General features: G+C 44.0%; 1 protein-coding gene across 2 annotated transcripts in view; it reads left to right on the top strand.

The window, feature by feature from the left end:
- FOXK1 (forkhead box K1) overlaps window positions 1-18,273 on the top strand; it is a 210,820-nt gene that overhangs the window by 147,281 nt on the left and 45,266 nt on the right. For both annotated transcript variants that reach the window (XM_082261198.1, XM_082261197.1), the window contains exon 8: window positions 7,836-8,060. In XM_082261198.1, coding sequence (XP_082117324.1) covers window positions 7,836-8,060 — 225 coding nt within the window. The remainder of the gene's footprint in view (window positions 1-7,835; window positions 8,061-18,273) is intronic.

The following is an 18,273-nucleotide window of genomic DNA, read 5'->3' as shown; positions in this document are numbered from 1 at the left end:
CATACAGTTTGGCATATCAGAAAAAAAAGGTTAACAATCTCCATATGCTATATATTAAAAAGAGACCTAAATATGGTGTCATACAAGTAGAGATCATACAATAACATTGAGTGACACAAAAATCGCCAATATGTTTTGCGGTATGAACCGCTTCTTCAGGGCTTCATATCTGTTTAAATCGCAAACATTTAATCTTTACATGGACAGAAACAAAAATAATGAAGTGGGACACCGAAATAAAATGCTCCCATAGGAGCTGGTATTTTTTAGGTGCCAATAACTAGAGAACAAATTAAAATTAAACCTGTTTTTTTTTTTTAAACAAGACATATATAAACACCAATGTTAAAATCACTTCATCATGGTCTTCTGGAGAGTGGTCAACATTGTCCAAGGTTGATAAAACTTCTAGGGTAACAATACCAACATGTTTCGCCAACGACTTCGGCTTCTTCAGGGTTATTATATTATCACACCTATGTCAATGAATAAACTAAACCAAGATCAATAATGCAACATTAAGGATCAATTTGAAAAAAAGAACTTATGCATCAAAGCATATAAATATGCCAAATATCAAAAGTTTGACATTTTTAACATAATGCATATATATATATATATATAACATACCACTAATACAGCAAACTGAATTTAAGATTGATAATGGGTTTCTTGCCACTGTGGGTTAGGACAAAGACTGATCATCTAGATTTCCACTTGTTTATAGGGTAGAATCAACTAAACACCAATCAGACTAATTCAGACAGAAATCCACCAGTAGGTTATAGGGCAAGGCTTTAATGTGCTGGCCGCAGGAGGGAAAAATCAGGTCCTATTTTATCAAACAATAAATTCAATAAGTGTTCCCAGGAATAGTATTATTTTATTATTTTATATATATTTTTGAACTTTTAACAAGAGCTATAGGTGGCTTAGGTATGGTTAAATTATCTGATCAAAAAAAGATTTTTAGATCTATATATAGACCAATGTTAGGTCTGATGTTTAGAAGAACACACTGGGAAAAATGGTAAAAAAAACCTCAAAGTAGTTTGACTTAGGCTCCATGTACACGGGACGCTGGAAATGGCCGTTTAGGAGCAGTTGGGCGCTTTTTTTAGAAGCCCCTGAACCCATCTACATTTTATCTTATCTGTCCATGTACACCAGGTCGTTTGCGGGCAGTTGCGTTCAGGGACTTTTTTTAGAATGCAATTATTTGAGTTCGAACGTGTGTTTCCCGGCGTTTCAAACGCAAAAACGCGACCGAACGCGATGACCCGCGTTTGGCGTTTGCGTTTTTCCATTTTAAAGGGGAATCATTTTTTTGACCTCTAGGAATGGTTCTAAACGCAAACGCCCGCTAAACGCTGGTACAAACGCGACCGAACGGACGTTTCAAACGTCCTAAAAATTCCAGCATTCAAAGGGACTTTTAACAACGTCCCGTGTACATGGACCCTTACTGGAAAATAGCCAATAGTACTACCAGTGAATTGTCACAAAACCAATCGTTCCCCGAGTATCCGCTTCTATACTGGGGAGTCTGCTCCACAGATCCACTCACAAGCCCCCAATAGAAAAAAAATGGGATGAGTTCCCACTGGAACCTAACCAAGAAAGATTACACAAAATGTCCAATGTATAATTAGTGACAGAATAGCACAGTTGAGCAACAAACACCTCCGTGCGTTCTTACCTTTGATACTGAATCAGCGTGACTGATGTGTGTCACGGCTTCCTGCCGATCAAATGAGCCTATGGGGTGGCTTCCTGATATACTCCCCTGCCACACCCAGTGCAGTGACGTTGTTGCGTGACGCCGAAGCAAAGGAGCACCAGTCCCCTCCCAGAGATGGTAATCATGTGATGGCATAAGCACATCACCTGTTTTATTTGACATGTGCATCGAGTGCCTCAAAGGATACTACCAAACACCACAAAACAGCGGGACAACCCGAAAGGCTAAAGGGGAGGCCTCACTCATGTGCCTGCCCAAAATAGCGGGAAAGATGACCCTTTAGTTGCCCGTCACTGCATGTAGTGGATCATCCATAGGCAAAATGTAAACCTAAAAGAAGGCAGGGATTGTAAATAACAAAAACCTTACTCATGAAGCTATAATACCCGCTCCTTCGTAAACTCGCCCGTTCAAAACTGTACTAGGGGACTGGTATTACAACCTTTATTAAATGCGGTGGACATAAAAATATAGCAGTGTGGTAAATAGTAAACCACAATTGTAGAAGGGATTGTTAAAGAAACAAGAAAACAATACCCACTTAGAACCCCATGAGATTTCTAAGCAGATGATGAAAAAGAGCCTAAGGATGTAAGGGGAGGAAAATTGGGCGCTGAATTTGGCACTGAACATAAATAGGTGTTTATCACCTCTGCATATCCATTTGCAAAAACCTTATTTCTTTTCCGTTTATTGACGAATACAGCTCTTCATCTTCTTGACCGTAGGGTTATACTGCCTCCTACAGTAGTAGGACACTAGGCAGAGAAAAAGCTTGAACACGCCTATGGGGCAGTCCCTGGAGGTATACTCCCACTTCCTGCTATAGTTATTCATTTTTTTTTTCTTCTGCCTAGTCAGGAGTAAGGAACTAGTTCCTTGTTGGCATCTCTGATCCTGGCAATTTTTTCTTTTTACATGTAATTTTTTTCTCTTTTTATTATTTTGTTTCTAAGAGCTAAAATTAAGTGCTGGACTGGGTAACAAACTGAATAATATAGATCCTTAGAGTCCCCCCAGTCTGGCCAGCAAGCACGTGCAGACTGCATCTCTGCGCTAGGTCGGCTGCGACATAGCCCCACTGGATGGGGGCTGGCCTGCGAGTTAAATGTCTTGTGAGGGTGCATACGAACTCAGTCAGTGTTTCCCCCTGGCCGACAGCACCCACATTACAATGGAGCGGTGTCCTGTCCAGAGCAGTGCCCATCCTGTTCCTTGTGTGGTAAGTAGCTGTCCCTTACTACCCCTGGAGTGTTTTGGGGTGGACTCGGGCCCCTCTCTGGGATGGTCAGACCCCCAGGTTCACATCCCCCCCCCCCCCCCCAGCCCCTTTAAATTTTCAGTCACTGTGGATCTTTGGAACCCCACCAAAGTTCGGTTGGATTCTGAATCTTCAGAAGTCTGCTCCGGTTCCGTCCACAAGCCTAGTCTATCTGGGTCTGACTCTGGACTCATCCTCAGCCAGAGTGTTTCTTCCATGGTAGAAGCTTTTAAAAGTTGCAGGCGACAATTTGGCTTTTGCTGATCCGCAGACGGTCATCTCTTCTGACTTGCATGCACCTGTCTGGGTGGATAGGTGTCCTCGGCACAGATTGTGCTCGTGGGGTCTGGTCTCAGGAAGAGTCCAGACTACCAATCCATGTACTGGAGCTCCGAGCGCTCAGACTTTGTCTGGATCATTGGACAAGTTGTCTCCAGGGGTGTCTGGTGCGGATTCAATCAGACAATGCCACGGTCGTGGCCTATGTGAATCACAGTGCTCGTTCTAACATTTTCAACATTGACATTTTGTTTACATAATGACTTTTTGTTTAAACAATCTTTTAATGATTTTGATCTTTTAGCCCCGGTTCACACTTGTGCGAGTGCCGGGTTCGCATGTAATGTCGGAGCGCACTGCTCCTTCTTTACATGCGATCGGCTGTGCGGTGCGAGTTTAGCCATACACTTTGTATGGCTAAATTCGCACCGCAGCCGCAGCAAACACGCACAGGGACCCTTTTTGGAAGCCGCATCAGGATCGGATCGCACAGCGGTTCACACTTGTGCGATCCGATCCTGTGCGAACTGCACGATCGCACTGCGATATGCGATCAAACTGGGGGTGTCGTTAAGATTACATTGACACCCCCAGCGTATCGCATATGGCAGTGTGAACTGCCGGGGGTGCGTGTGCGATGCGGGAACAGGCTGCGGATTCGCAGCCTTCCCGCACTCGCATAAGTGTGAACCGGGGCTGATAAGTTATTTTTGGGTTTTTACCAACGTGTTTAGAAACAGTTTGGTCTGCTGTTAATAAGTACCAATACTTGTTCAGTATATCCCGTACTTGTTGATGTAGGTCCGAGAAGAATGTATTATTCTCATGGTAGTGATTTAGTTGTGGTGTTTAGACTGATGAATCGATTGGTGTCTATCTTTGTTTTTAGCTCTATGGTATGCTACTTTCCAGTAGATATGATTGGAATGTTTTAGCTTCAGTTTCAAAAACCCAAGTGATTGGTAGTTACGTCCTATCCTCAGATACTCACTATATGGAATACTGGCTATCAATGTTCTTTGACGTAAATTGGTAGCGTTGAGAATGGTATTTCCAGCTGTAGGCTTTCTGTATAATGAAGAGCCTATACTTCCATCATCATTGATGTGAATTGTGATGTCTAAAAATGTAAATAATTTGGGATCAGAGTTGGTAGTAAATTTCAGATTATAGGGATTTGTAAACATTTTGAGAAGGAAACTTTGCAATTCCTGTTGGGTACCTCCCCAGATGAAAAAAATATCGATAAAACAATGCCATGTGATTAATTTTAGCAAGATAAAAACTGTAAATCGTCCCTAGAGAAAAGGTAACGCTCCCAGAGCCTCCCACCCCCCCAGGTACAGGTTTGTGTAGGAGGGGGGCATCGGGAAAAAGAATACATTGTGCGTCAATATGAACTTTAATAGTTCTATGACAAAACGATTATACCCATTGGATGGGTGACCTCTCTCCGATTTAGAAATTGCTCAACTACCTTTATCCCCAGATCATGGGGAATGGAATTGTACAATGCTTCCACATCTACTGCAACTAAAAAAGTGGGAGCAACAAGATATAAGACTTGAATATAAATGGACGCTAGTATACGCACCTGCATCAAAGAAGCCAGGGCACTCGGCTTGCAGGAGATGAAAATGCAAGGAAGGAGTTTACACTCCACATAGATCATCAGTCTCAAGGTACATAACCACTATAAAATCAAGACAGAGGTGTCTAGAATTACCTTAACTCTCACTACCACCAACAGTATTATAGACCCATTACCTTGATATGTTAACTGTCCAATAACCAAACATCAAATAAGCTAATTGTTATGCCACAGGTATCAGCAGAAATGGTGTCTGGGTCCCCTGAGAGTCCATTCCTCTAACTAGATAACCCCTACACAGACCAGCCCTTAAATAGGCAAAAAAGGAGTGGTCATGGGGCATATTGGCATAATTACTATCCACCTCTGTAACCGCAGTCTCGTGGTCAGTACGGGCGCGGCCGTCTCCACATCTAAGTCCGAACGGCGGCGTAAGTGACGTCAATCCTGTGTAGATGGCGGAAGTGACGTCAAACCAAATTCGAAAGTGCGTTCCAGCATGGCTCAGTGTGCTTCCCTATTGCCGTGCACCCCGCACCCAGGTTATCTAGCTGGGTCTCCCGAATAGACTTTCGGGGGAGACCCAGACACCATTTCTGCTGATGCCTGTGGCATAACGATTAGCTTATTTAATCTTTGGTTATTGGACAGTTAGCATATCAAGGTAAGGACCTATTTGGAGTGTGAACTCTTTCCTTGCATTTTTTGATTTTCATCTCCTGCTAGCCGAGTGCCCTGGCTTCTTTGATACAGGTCAGTTTACTAGAGTCCATTTATATTTGGTCTTGTATCTTGTTGCTCCCCCTATGCATTTAATCAATATTATGGTGTTTGCGTAATTTAGTGGTGCTTTGCAATTGGTTGGTAGTATATTTTCTTTTCTGCTTCTGTATAGATAACTTCTTTTGCTTATTGGCTTTTGCTGCGGCCTTGTGTCAGCAAGGTGAAGTGTCAGTTATGGTCTTCCCCTAGCTGGAACACCTCTGTGCGCTGAGTTGAGGTGTATTATTGTAATTTTTAATTTTAACTTTTTATTTTCCCCATTTTTTACCAATGGATAGGAAGTTTTGAATATGCAAATGTGTGTGTATACAATGAAACATATTTTTCATTATTTTTTTTTCTGTCCATGTATTGACTAAATGTTTGCGATTTAAACACGGATATGAAGCCCTGAAGAAGCGGATCATCACGCGAAACATGTTGGCGATGTTTGTGTAATTCAATCAGCAGTTACATGATGTATGTTACTATATGATCTCTACTTGTATGACACCATATATAGGTCTCTTTTTAATATATAGCATATGAAGATTTTTAACCTTTTTTTTTTTTTTCTTTTCTGATATGCCAAACTGTATGTATTAAATAAAACATGCCTTTTTAAACTTATATAAGACTTATTTGTGTGATATGCTATGGTATACCCTTGGGAACCACCATCCAAAAAGCCCACCTACTTTATTCTCCCTCTATTGACCGCTAAGAAAGCTGATAACATTGTTTGTTTGAGATTTCAGTTCAGTCCACAGGAAGTTACAAGGGCACAAAATTCCTGATGAAAGGTCAACAGGTATTTTTCTGTATTTGCAGAAAATGTATTTATCCTTAAATTATACGCAGACCTTAAAAATATGCGTCTACCAAACAATTCTCAAGCGCACGTTAAGCTGCTAAATGTGTGTTTTTCTAGACCTTGCGCTGCATTATTACATATAAATACCTCATGATCCTGGCAGCCTTTGTATTGTGTTCAGAACTGTGGTAGTATTGACAGACATACACATTGGGCCCTGTAATGGGAACAGCAGCCTGCAGTTGCAAAGTCAGCCTGCAATATCAAAGGCTGACAAACCCCCTGCCCAGCCCTTCTGGGAGTGATTGACAGGAGTTCTCAGCATCAAGGAACGATAGGCCAGATACCCCACCTGCACCACTCTGCAAGAAGTGACTGAAAGCAGCTCCCAGCACCAATAGTTGACAGGGCTAACATACCCCCGGTCTTGCTGTGATGTATGTTACTGTATGATCTCTACTTGTATGACACACACACACATTATATATATATATATATGTATATGTATGTATATGTACTAGAAAATGTCAAACCTGAAATGTATACCAAACCAAGTAAAAGGTACCAACCATCCCAAAATCAATATTGGGAACCAGCTCCCTTTTTCCCCATTACCCAGTTTTGCAATATATATGTGTCGTTTTTTTAATATATAGCATGTGGAGATTTTTAACCTTTATTTCTCTGATCTGTCAAACAGTATGTATTAAATAAAAATATGTATTTTTAAACTTGTATAAGACTTGTGTGCGATATACTATGGTATACCCTTGGGATCCACCATCTAAAAATCCCACCTACTTTTTTTCTCCCTCTATTTCTATGTCTTTTGGGCTGGTGCTTCCCATGAGTTTTTTTGTCCTTTTGGACATGGTTGGCCCGTACTGCTCACTATAACCGCACTTCACAATTTCTTAGCTGTCATCTGTGAACTGCAAAGCGATACCTCTCTGTAATGAGGAAAAGTGTTTGTAGTTCAGATCAGGAAAGCAGCCTAGGGTAACAACGCTGCTATTTCATACTTTATAGTAGGCATTGTAACTCTAGGACATTAAATGTGTTTTTGGCAGAAACATAAGATAAGAATAGGGGGAAAAAAAAGCCTGAAACAAAGCAATGCAGGAGTCACATCTAAGGACTGCTATTCGGTCTTCTGTTACATTTTTAATTTTGGGTTTAGATACACTTTACATAAATTTCTGTCAATGCTACCACACTTTACATAAAAAGCTGCAAAGTATGCAGACAGGCATGACTCACAACGTTAAAGCTTTTATTGGATTGCCAAAAACTATTGTTTGTAATGCTATTGCAAAGCTGATGTTATAAAGTGAAAGTGTATGCTGTAGCCATAGACATCCTGACACTCTTTTCTATGATTTTTCAGGTACAAAAGATGATGTAAACACTATAACTTTTCCTACAGTTCCTATTCTTCCCACTGCCAGCAGAGTTATTCAGACAATGGCAAGTCCGCTGTCTCAAGGCATTCCTGGGCAAAAACTTACACTCTTACAACCTGCTACCCCTCTCAGTTTAATGCAGAATCAGACATCATTGAACACAAGTGGAAAAGAAATGACTACTGCCAGTCTAGCCGGAAATGTCTATGGTATGAATCTGAAAATATGCAGTTCTGCTCAGAAGGAAATGGAGAATCACACATAGGCTATATACAGTTAAAAATGTTACCTCTACACGACAGCTGTTTACATATGGATTAGGTGTCCCCCCACCCCCCTCCTTAAACTCCAACCTGGTAGCTAAAATATATATCTGAAAACCATGCAAAGCCTTTTGGACTGCTGTTTGGTTTACCTTCATTCCGTCTGTAAAGTTTGCTGGTTTTTATTGCACAAATATGCCTAAGCATATTTTATATGTTGCAACACCTGGTGAGCTTGAAAACTGGTAGATGGCATGGGATGGTCTATTTCAGGTGCAAAAGCCAATGAACCAAATACTTCCTGACCAAACTTTTAGATCTATTTTATTTCAAGCAATTGTTCTGTGTTTTATTTAGTTGATTATTTTTTTGTAATTAGAAAAATATTTTTAATAAGCAAATTATGAAATTCATGTAAAGCTAGGTGGGATCCATGGCTCATGGTCATGTGACCACCATGATTTGCTGTCCGATGATCGGAAAGCTCCCAATCACAAGTGGCGATCTTGAGCTTTCTGTTAGCCATTGATAACTGTGCCGACCGCACAGCTCTATTTGCACCAATGCACGCAAATATGCAGCCACTCAGCGACAAGGCCCACCCACTAAGAGGCTGCCTATTTGCATGCACTCGGCATCAGGAGGGTAAATCGATATTCAAGCCTTGTGTGTGTGTGTTTTTTTTTTTTTTTTTAAATAACAAACCTGTTATTTACCTGCTCTCTTCAGTGGTTTTGCACAGAGCAGCCCAGATCCTCCTTCTCAGGTTCCACACCGACGCTCCTGGGTTCTCCCTCTGTTGCTGGGTGCCCCCACAGCAAGCAGCTTGCTGTGGGGGCACCCAAGCAGGCACACTCCCGATCTGCGGCTCTGTGTGTCCATCTCTCGTGGACATCGCTGGATTGAGAGGGGGCTCAGGTAAGTATTTGGGGAGGGGGTGGCTGCTGCACACAGGTTTTTTTACCTTCATGCATAGAATGCATGAAGGATAAGGATAATACATTTATCCTTAATGGATAAAGGTATTTTATCCATTTTTTATTTTATCCATAATAAATGTATTATCCTTAATAAGGATAATGCATTTAATCCGAAGTGGGCCTTGTGCTTGTGTTGGCTGTCATAGTTGAAATCCTCTGTCTTCTACCCTCTTTCCCGATTCCTGACCGCTATAATCTTCTGGTTCTGCAGGAGTTAATAGAGCAGACGGACCTATCATGGTCACTCATCAAGATTGCTGAATATGCCTGCCCTTTCTGCACATGTCCTCCATTCATATAAACTGTACTACTGCTTCCATGAATGTAAAGGAGGATGGGCAGATAAATGAAAGGTCCGTCTCCTCCACTGATGGAGCTTTACATTCATGGAACCTAAAGTACAGCTTCTATGAATGAGTCGGTATTCTTGGTCAGTGCCTATGACAGGTCCCATGGTACTGTTGACCCTTGCAGCACTGAAAGATTATGGCTGCGGGGTATTGGGGGACAGAGGGTTTCAAGTACGATAGGTACCAGCACAAGGGATACTTCAGATCAAATGTAAGTACTGTCCCTTGTGCTTATTTTTTCAAAAGGGTTTACATAAAATTGGGCTTTATGTATACTGGTGTTCTATTTGTGACAGCCCTGAATTCTTGGAAGTTCTCCTGTGTTTCATAAAACACAGGACTTAATTTCTCTTTAGTTCATCGACGGACACATAACTAGTGGGTTATGTTGCCTCCTCCAGGAGTAGGACTAGGCAGAACAAAAAACACCTGGCTAAGCCCATGGGCCGTCCTCAGCTGGTATATAACCCCCCTCTCTGCTCTAGGTAATCAGTTTTTTTATCTGTCTAGTAAAAAGTAAGGACCTAGGCTCCCGATCTCTGGTCCTAGCAGTTTTCTCCTTCCTTACATCTTTTTTGGTTTTCTCTCAGGAGATCTACAATCAACTGCCGGGCTGGGCGACAGGCTGGATAATCTAGATCCAATGCCCCCCCCCCCCCCAGCTCAGCCAGCGAGCGTGTGCAGACCGCAGCTACGCGCTAGGTCAGCCGTGACAAAGCCTCATGGACAGAGGCTGGCCTGGGAGTTAAATGTCTCACCGGGTCGCATACGACAGGGCTTGGGTCTGAGTCACAGCGGTCCCTTGGCTGACAGCTTCCCTATTTCGGTGGTGAGGACTTCTGTCTGGAGCGTTACCCGCACCATGGAAGGGTAAGTACAGTCCCTCCTCTCTGCTTTTGATGGTTTTCTTTGGTGTGGATTCGGGTAACCTCCAGGGATGGTCGTACCTGCCTGCAAATTTCCTCCTCCCATCCTTTAATCCTTCACTGAGCTGCGCTTCCCTTACTCCCATTCCCCCCCCCCCCCCCGTCTGGACCTAGAGTCTAATGGGGGTCCCAGGGCAGAGAATGCAGCAGAGACCCCTGGGTTCTCCCACCGCTATCCCCACTCTGTAAGGGTCCTGAGATAGTGTGTGTCCCACCCTGGTAGTCTGGAGGGGTTCCCAGTGTAGGAGACCCCTAGGTGCCCCGCTGTTTGCAGTGTGGGTATGGTACAGGGGGGTCCCAGTGCAGAGTGCACAGCAGAGTTTCTCCTAAAAGTGTGTCCTACCTTCAGGGGGGGGGTCCACTTGCAGAGGGTACAGCATTGGGGAGGAAAGATCCTTGCAGCATGCTTCAGTGTGTGTAGCTGATGGTGGCCATTTTCTGTTAGTCTGGCTGGTCTCCAGTTGGCCGCCATGTTTGTGCAATCAGATGATGTCACGGGGGCCATTTTCCCTTAGTCTGGGAGATTCTGGAGACACCTGAAGCCTCGTGGGGATGCCAAAGCTCCTCCTCCTTCCTCCCTAGTTTCCTCTTCCCGTGCTCGCAACATATGAACGGGGATAGAGTCCAAGATGATGCTGGGTTTAAATTCTCAGCACTCCTCCGGTCAGTAGGGTGAGTCTTTGGGGGTCCATGTTATCTCTCTCTCTCTCTGCTGATAGGTACCCTGAGCCCTGAGGGGATCCTTTGGTGGTGCCAAAAGATCGCTTTTGTACTGCCAGGTCTTCCTTTCCTTTTTTGGAGCCTCAGGGTCACATCTCCCCCACCTTCCCCTCATGGAGGTGGCAGGTCCCGCGGAACCCCAGCTTCCCATGGTTGTACTGACGGCGGTCCTGCAGTCCTTAGTGGTCCCGGGTGGAAGTGGAGTGTGGGCAATGGCCCAGAAGGAAGCGTCCCCGGCCTTCCCCTGCTCAGGCTGTCTCTGATTCTGAGCCTGGTACCACCGTGGACGCGGCCCGTCCAGGGGGACTTATTACACCCACTGATCCATGCGATAGGGTGATCCCTCCATGGTCGCAGCAGTAAATGAAAAACAGCAGGTAGACGGACTTATCACTACAGTGCGTGAGACTTTAAAAATGGAGGATGCGGCTGATGTAGCCATGGACGTGGCTGTATCGTTTGGTACGCATATGTCAACCTCGCACTCCAAAGGTGTTTTATTTTGACAGGTTTTCCTGTAAGGAATGGAAACAACCAAAAGTACCCTTTGTTGTCCCCAAACGTTTTGCTGTACATTATCCTTTTGAGGAGTCCCTTTTAAAAAAAGTGGACCCTCCTGTTTTCCAGGTTGAATAAAGCAACCATGATCCCAGTAGAAGAATCCCCGTCCTTTAAGGACCCGGCTGACAAGAAAGTGGAGGTTGTGGCACGCAGCATGTTTACTATGGCTGTTTCGGCATTGCGGCCAGTCTTTGCCTCAGCCCTGGTGTCTCAGACCCGACCCTAACTGAATGGGCCAAGCTTTTGCGTCAAGGCCTTGGCGGTGAGCAAGTCCCCCGCTGCTTATGTTGATTTAGCGGACCAGTTGGTCTATGGGCTGCAGTTTATTTGTGATGCAGCTTTGGATACAGCTCCTGTGCTGTCCAAACTTTGTTTTAGCGGTGGATTAGGCGCATGCTGTGGCTTAAGAATTGGTCCGCAGACCAAGCCTCTAAGAAAGCTCTCATTGATCTGCCCTTTCAAGGCAATCGCTTGTTTGGGGCTACCCTGGATGTCATCATGAAGGGTATCCCAAAATGATTTTGTGCTTCTGGGATGGAGAATAAGGGAAATAAATCTTTTAAATCTTCCCCAGGACGTTCCAAGCAACATTGATCTGGTAAGCCTAGAGCCAGCTTCCCCGGACCAGCAGACAAGACTCCCTCAGCATGAAGGTCAACCCCCACCCATTATTGGGGTTGGGGGACATCCTCACTGGTTTCCAGCCCCGTGGACTTCTTTGGTGGACGTCAAGGAGATCTGTGAAATGTTTCTTTTGGGAGTACTCAGAAAGGGGGACAAAGCTTGTCCTTTTTCAGGTTTTTTAGGTCCTGAGTCACTTTGTGCGGATTTAATTCTTGCAAAGGTTCAGGTGATGTCTGAACTACCTAAGGTCCCCCTTATCCCTGTCCAGGGAATTGATTTACCTAGGTCTGATTCTATTTCTGACCAAGGGTGGTCCTTCCTCTGCACAAACTTCAAGGACCACAGGCTGTGATTCACCGGCTGCTGTCACACAGATAGTTCTTGCTCCCATTTTGTATACAGGTTCTGAGTCTGGTGCTATCCACCTATAAGGCAGTGCTGTCTTACATGCAGCTCTTTTAGCAGGTTCAGCTCCACAGTAGGATACCGAAGTTCGTGACGAGGTCACAGGGTTCCCTGACAGAAGCTGCAGGTGTCTAAGGGCCACGGTAAGGCCAGTATCATCCTCGGCTAAGGCTTCTTCCGCAGTTCCCGCGAGGAATCGAGCGAGGATCTTCCAATCATCCTGGTGGCTGTAAACGTCCTTTGGGGGCTTCCTCTCAGAGAAAGACCTGTTGTCCCAAGGGCTAATCTACCATCCTGCTTTACAGTCGCTGGTTTTAATGGCTTTGCTATTGAAAGCCAGGTACTGAGGGATAGAGGTCTGTCTGGATCAGTGATCCCTAGTATGGTGAAGGCGAGGAACTTGTCTTCCAGCAAGATATACCATTGTACGTGAAAAGCGTACAGTTCTTGTTGTGAGTCGATTGGCGCTCATCCTCAATCCTTTTCTGTGGCTCGGATCTGAACTTTTTTTCAACAGGGTGTTGATTAGGCGTTGGCAATCTTCTTTCAGTGACCCCTAGCCATGCACTGTTTAGTTCTTACCTTCATTCAGGGGGCTCGGCATGTGGCTCCACCTGTACGTTCTCTTTTGCTGCCGTGGGCTTTAAATTTAGTACTTCCGGTTCTCCATAAACCTCCATTTGAGAATATATTCGGGAGATTCCCTTGCCTACGTTATCCCAGAAGGTGACCTTCTTGGTGGCTATTACTTTGACCTGCAGGGTATCGGAATTGGCAGCTTTTTCCTGTCGCAGTCCCTATTTAGTGGTTAAAGTGGTTCTTCGTCCCTGTCCCATCATTCCTGCCCAAAGTGGACTTCCATTTTAATGAGGACATTGTGTTGCCTTCCTTGTGTCCAAAGCCAGATTATTCCAAGAAATATGCTTTGCATAACTTTGGATGTGGTTTGTGTGATTCAGGTGTATCTGGAAGCTCCTGAGTCTTTTCGGATGTCAGACTCGCTTTTTGTGGTTACGGACAGACCAAGAAAAGGGCTGGCCACTTCTTCGGCCACCATCTCCAGATGGATCAGACAGACGGTGACTTAAGCCTATTCCATTAAAAGTCAGGTTCCACCTTTCCCTGTCACAGCACATTCTACTCGGGCGCTGGGTGCTTCTTGGGCCTTCTGTCATCAGGCTTTAATATCGCAAGTTTACAAGGCAGCCACTTGGTCGTCTATAAAGTAGATACTTTGGCATCTGCGGATGCTTCTTTTGGCCGCAAAGTTTTGCAGGCGAAACCTTTATTTTTCAGACGGGGCTATTGTCAACCTGGTGAAGGCTCCTGTGTCCTGGTTAAGGGCTCTTATGTTTAGCCTTGGGTTTTTTTCCCCATCCCTCATTTTCCTTTTGGCACTGCTTTTGGAGGTAGCACTACTTATGATTTATGGAGCGCTGTGTCCGTCGATGAACAAAAGAGAAAATGGGATTTTTGTACTTACCGTAAAATCTATTTCTCTGAGTTCATCAACGGAGACAGCACCCACCCCTCTATGGAGTTCTGATACTTCTAATACTGCTTGCTACTAATCTGATTACCTAGAGTAGAGAGGGGGGTTATATACCAGCTGAGGACAGCCCCTGGCGTAGCCAGGTGTTTTTTGTTCTGTATAGTCCTACTCCTGGAGGAGGCAATATAACCCACTAGTTATGATTTATGGAGCGTTGATGAACTCAGTACAAAAATCCAATTTTTCAGGTCAGACCAGTATTTCTCAGGATTCTTCAAAGAGTTATCAGGCCTACAGCTTTGTTCCTGTCCGTCTCTGAAGATTCACTGAAGCTCCATGTGTGGCATTTATCTCAGCTGTAGCTGACTGACCATTGTGAAGGGGATAACATTCTCCTTTTCTGCTGGGCTTGCTTTATATTTTATTTGTAATTTGCAAGCTGCCCATATGAGGGAGCCTTCCTTTTTTATCACAACCTTGGGCTGTATTTCTTTTATGAGGAGCGGAGAAACTGTAAATCCAGCACCTAGGTGCAGTTTCTCAAGCTGCTATTTTAAAATCCCTCCTTCTCCTGTGATAACAATTCAGCTTGGAGTTAGAGTGAGTGAATGCGGGCCCTGTTTTTTTTTTTTTTTTCTATAAAAAACATTCATGTCTACATTTTCTGATCACTTTTGTATACAAGTTGGCATGTTCCCTTTTCCTCCTTCAGGGCATCACGGACCTACAGGAGGGCATGACCACATCGGAGGCACATGTCATTTCCTGACAACGTTTGACTTTAGCACCATCAAGGGTCAGGTGTCTGCCCTGTCAGTTCTTTTTCATCATCATCTTGCTGTGTACTTTCATTTAGGGGGATGTACTTTTTGCTCCCTCTGCTTGACCGCAATCCAGCTGGGGGAAATAAATCTAGTATTGTTAGTGTTACAAAGAGCCCATCTGGATTTGTTTGGAACATTTCTTTGACTTTATCGTAGGATAGCCTCTCCTTTGATCAATTCAGCTGACAAGAGTCTGAATTCATCAAGATTTTTGAGACCAAGGACCTCTTCTTCTTTTTTTTTTTTCCAAAGGGGTCTAAGCTTTCAACCTTAATGAGTATATTGTGTTACCTTCTGTGTGTCTGGCACAAGGAGATATCTCTTTGGGGGTATGCCCACTGTGCTGGGCAAAGCCTGGACCCCTAATTTTCTCGGCAATGTAGATAAGGTAAGACAGGATTTCCTTGTATTCTGGACTAGTTACTTGCTATTAAAGAGGTTGTAAACTCGGTAAATTATTTTTTTTTTTTACAACCTGAAAGAGAAATACACAATGAGCTAGTATGCATCGCGTACTAGCTCATTATGAAATACTTACCTTAGAACGAGCCCCCGCCGTGCCGTCTGCTCACCTCTATGACGGGCGACATGTCTAGTCGCCCGTCTTCCGGGATCGCGGCATCTGGCCATCTGATTGGCCGGAGCCGCGGTGACGTCATTCCCGCGCACGCGCGCGGGAGCCGACAGTCACGGCACGGGGCTCTGAAGGAACGGCACGAGCAGCCGTTCCTTCATAGCGCATGCGCCAGTGACGTCACTGGATGCATCGAAGGTAAATATCTCCTAAACGGTGCATGTTTAGGAGATATTTACAGTACCTATAGGTAAGCCTTATCATAGGCTTACCTATAGGTACAACTTGCAGAGGAGGGTTTACTTCCTCTTTAATACACAGCCCTCTGTGCTTTGCACATAATGTGGATATTAAAACCAAAGAATGGGGAGTAAGGCCTAGTTCACACCTATGTGTTTTTCAGTTTTGCTGAAGTGCACTACAGTCTATTTAACATGGTTTCCTATAGTTTACATTCAGATCTATGGGTTTTCCATCGGTGCATTTTCCGAAAAGGGTCAGGGACTTTTTTTCCCTGTGGCAGGTTGCAATTTTGGTTCCATAGATTTCACTTACGCAGTGTTTAAATTTTTTGTGTTTTTTTTTTTTTTTTTTTTTTTCTGGTTTCTCTCGCATGACAACAGACACCTACTAAAAATGCAAAACGCATAAAAAGCACATTAAAAAACGTGTCAAAAAGGAGTGTGAGACAAACGCAAAATGCAGTGGGAAAATGCATCAACTGCAACCTGCATAGGTGTGAACCAAGCCTAATTCAATTTATGGTGTTACTGCCCTCTGTATTTGTCTCTAAAACTAAAGCTGACAATGTTTCCGGATGATGCCCGACATATCTGCTAAAAACATGTACAACACATTTGCTGCACTTTGTGCTGCTTTCTGTTACTGAGACACAGCCACAGGAACTTAAGGACAAAAGCAGATTTCTCTTCCACAGTGTCTTATTTCTTTAGAAAACATTCTGAACACTTAGAAACTGCGGTTTACAGAGGCCACAAATGCTACACTTTCCCTGGACTCTTCTCCTAAATCAGAGTTGTATCCTCCAAATCCCTTTGAGGAAGAAATGGCAGAAAGTGAAGTTGCAGGTAGCAAAAGCTGTAGAGGAGTTTCTAACCTCTGCATTTTATGAACTACAAGCTTTGGCTTTTTGACCAATGCTCTCCACTGTTGACACACTAAATGATGCATTTAGTACATAAACACCTTACAGTTCCTATTGAGGATGTTTCCTCTAAGGATTTTAAAGCCCTCTTAAAAGCCTCCTTTGCCCTCTGGCGTTTCTATTTGCCAGACTATTGCTAAGTGTACAAAACGAATAGAGACCAGGAGCCTGCCTTTGATTAGCCTGCTCTCCTAGATCAATTGCAGATGATGCTCCCAGCCTTATTGCTTTGTGTTTATGCTCTAGTCGAGAGAATGTAGTTCGCCAAATCTCTAGACTGTCTCTTATCTCTGTGCATATGTGAAAAAGCCTAAGTCTATGACTTCTACAACTACTACCTCTTCTAAGAGAAAGGGGCCTCTTTGCCCTTTCCCAGTATTCAGTGCTAAAACCAAGGCTTAGTACTCCCTTATGTTGTTAACCTTGGACCCCTAAGGCCACTACGCCTGCATAGAAGTTCTCCTCACAATGAAGGACTGCTCCACTCTAAGTTGAAGGCATCTATTCGTTTTGTGCAAGTCTGGATCCTGGACGTTCTGGACCTCCTGGGTCCATTTTCAGAGAGGTACAAAAAAGGACTTCTATCTCTGCCCCTCCTCGCTTCCTACCCTCGCTCTCTCTTGTATTCTGGGTGTTCACAAAAGTGTTTTGCCCTGCAGACTCAGGGCATTCATGTCACAGGGTACTTTCACGACCTTCTACTGAAAGACATCTCAGATACAAACTTGTCTGCCAATCTCCAAAGGGCTTTTTAGTTCCTTAAAAACTTTAACTTTCCAAAGTCTGCTCTCCAACCCCACCATTTGGAGTACCTGGGTTTAATCTCTACACATCCCAAACCAACATTTTCTTTTGGCTCGGTTCACATACAGGTGCATCTCTAAAATTAGAATATCAATAAAAAAGGATAAAAAGGATTTTTGATACTGAAAAGTATGTTTATGTACAATATAGTATGCATTGAATACTTGGTTGGGGTGCTCCTTTTGCATGAATTACTGCATCAATGCAGCATGGCATGGAGGCACTACTAAAGTGTTTTGGAAGCCCAGGTTGCTTTGATAGCGGCCTTCAGCTCGTCTGCATTGTTGGGTCTGATGTCTCACCTTCCTCTTGACAATATCCCACAGAATCTCTATGGTGTTTAGGTCAGGCAAGTTTGCTGGCCAATCAAGCACAGTGATACCATGATCTTTAAAAAGGTATTGGTAATTTTGACAGTGTGTGCAGGTGCCAAGTCCTGCTGGAAAATGAAATCAGCATTTCCATAAAAGCTGGTCAGCAGAGGGAAGCATGAAGTGCTCTAGAATTTTCTGGTAGAGGGCTGCGCTGACTTTGGACTTGATAAAACACAGTGGACCAACACCAGCAGTTGACATGTCTTCCCAAATCATCACGGACTGTGGAAAATTTTTCATTTATTTGGAAATCAAGGTCCCAGATTCTGGAGGAATAGTGGAGAGGCACAGAATTCAAGTTGCATGAGGTCTAGTGTGAAGTTTCCACAGTCAGTGATGATTTGGGGAGCCGTCATCTGC

This window comes from Pelophylax lessonae (assembly GCF_965119305.1).
Source record: "Pelophylax lessonae genome assembly, chromosome: 6".
Taxonomy (NCBI): Eukaryota; Metazoa; Chordata; class Amphibia; order Anura; family Ranidae; genus Pelophylax; species Pelophylax lessonae.
The sequence above is the reverse complement of the archived record's forward strand: the minus strand, read 5'-3'. Positions and strand labels throughout refer to the sequence as shown.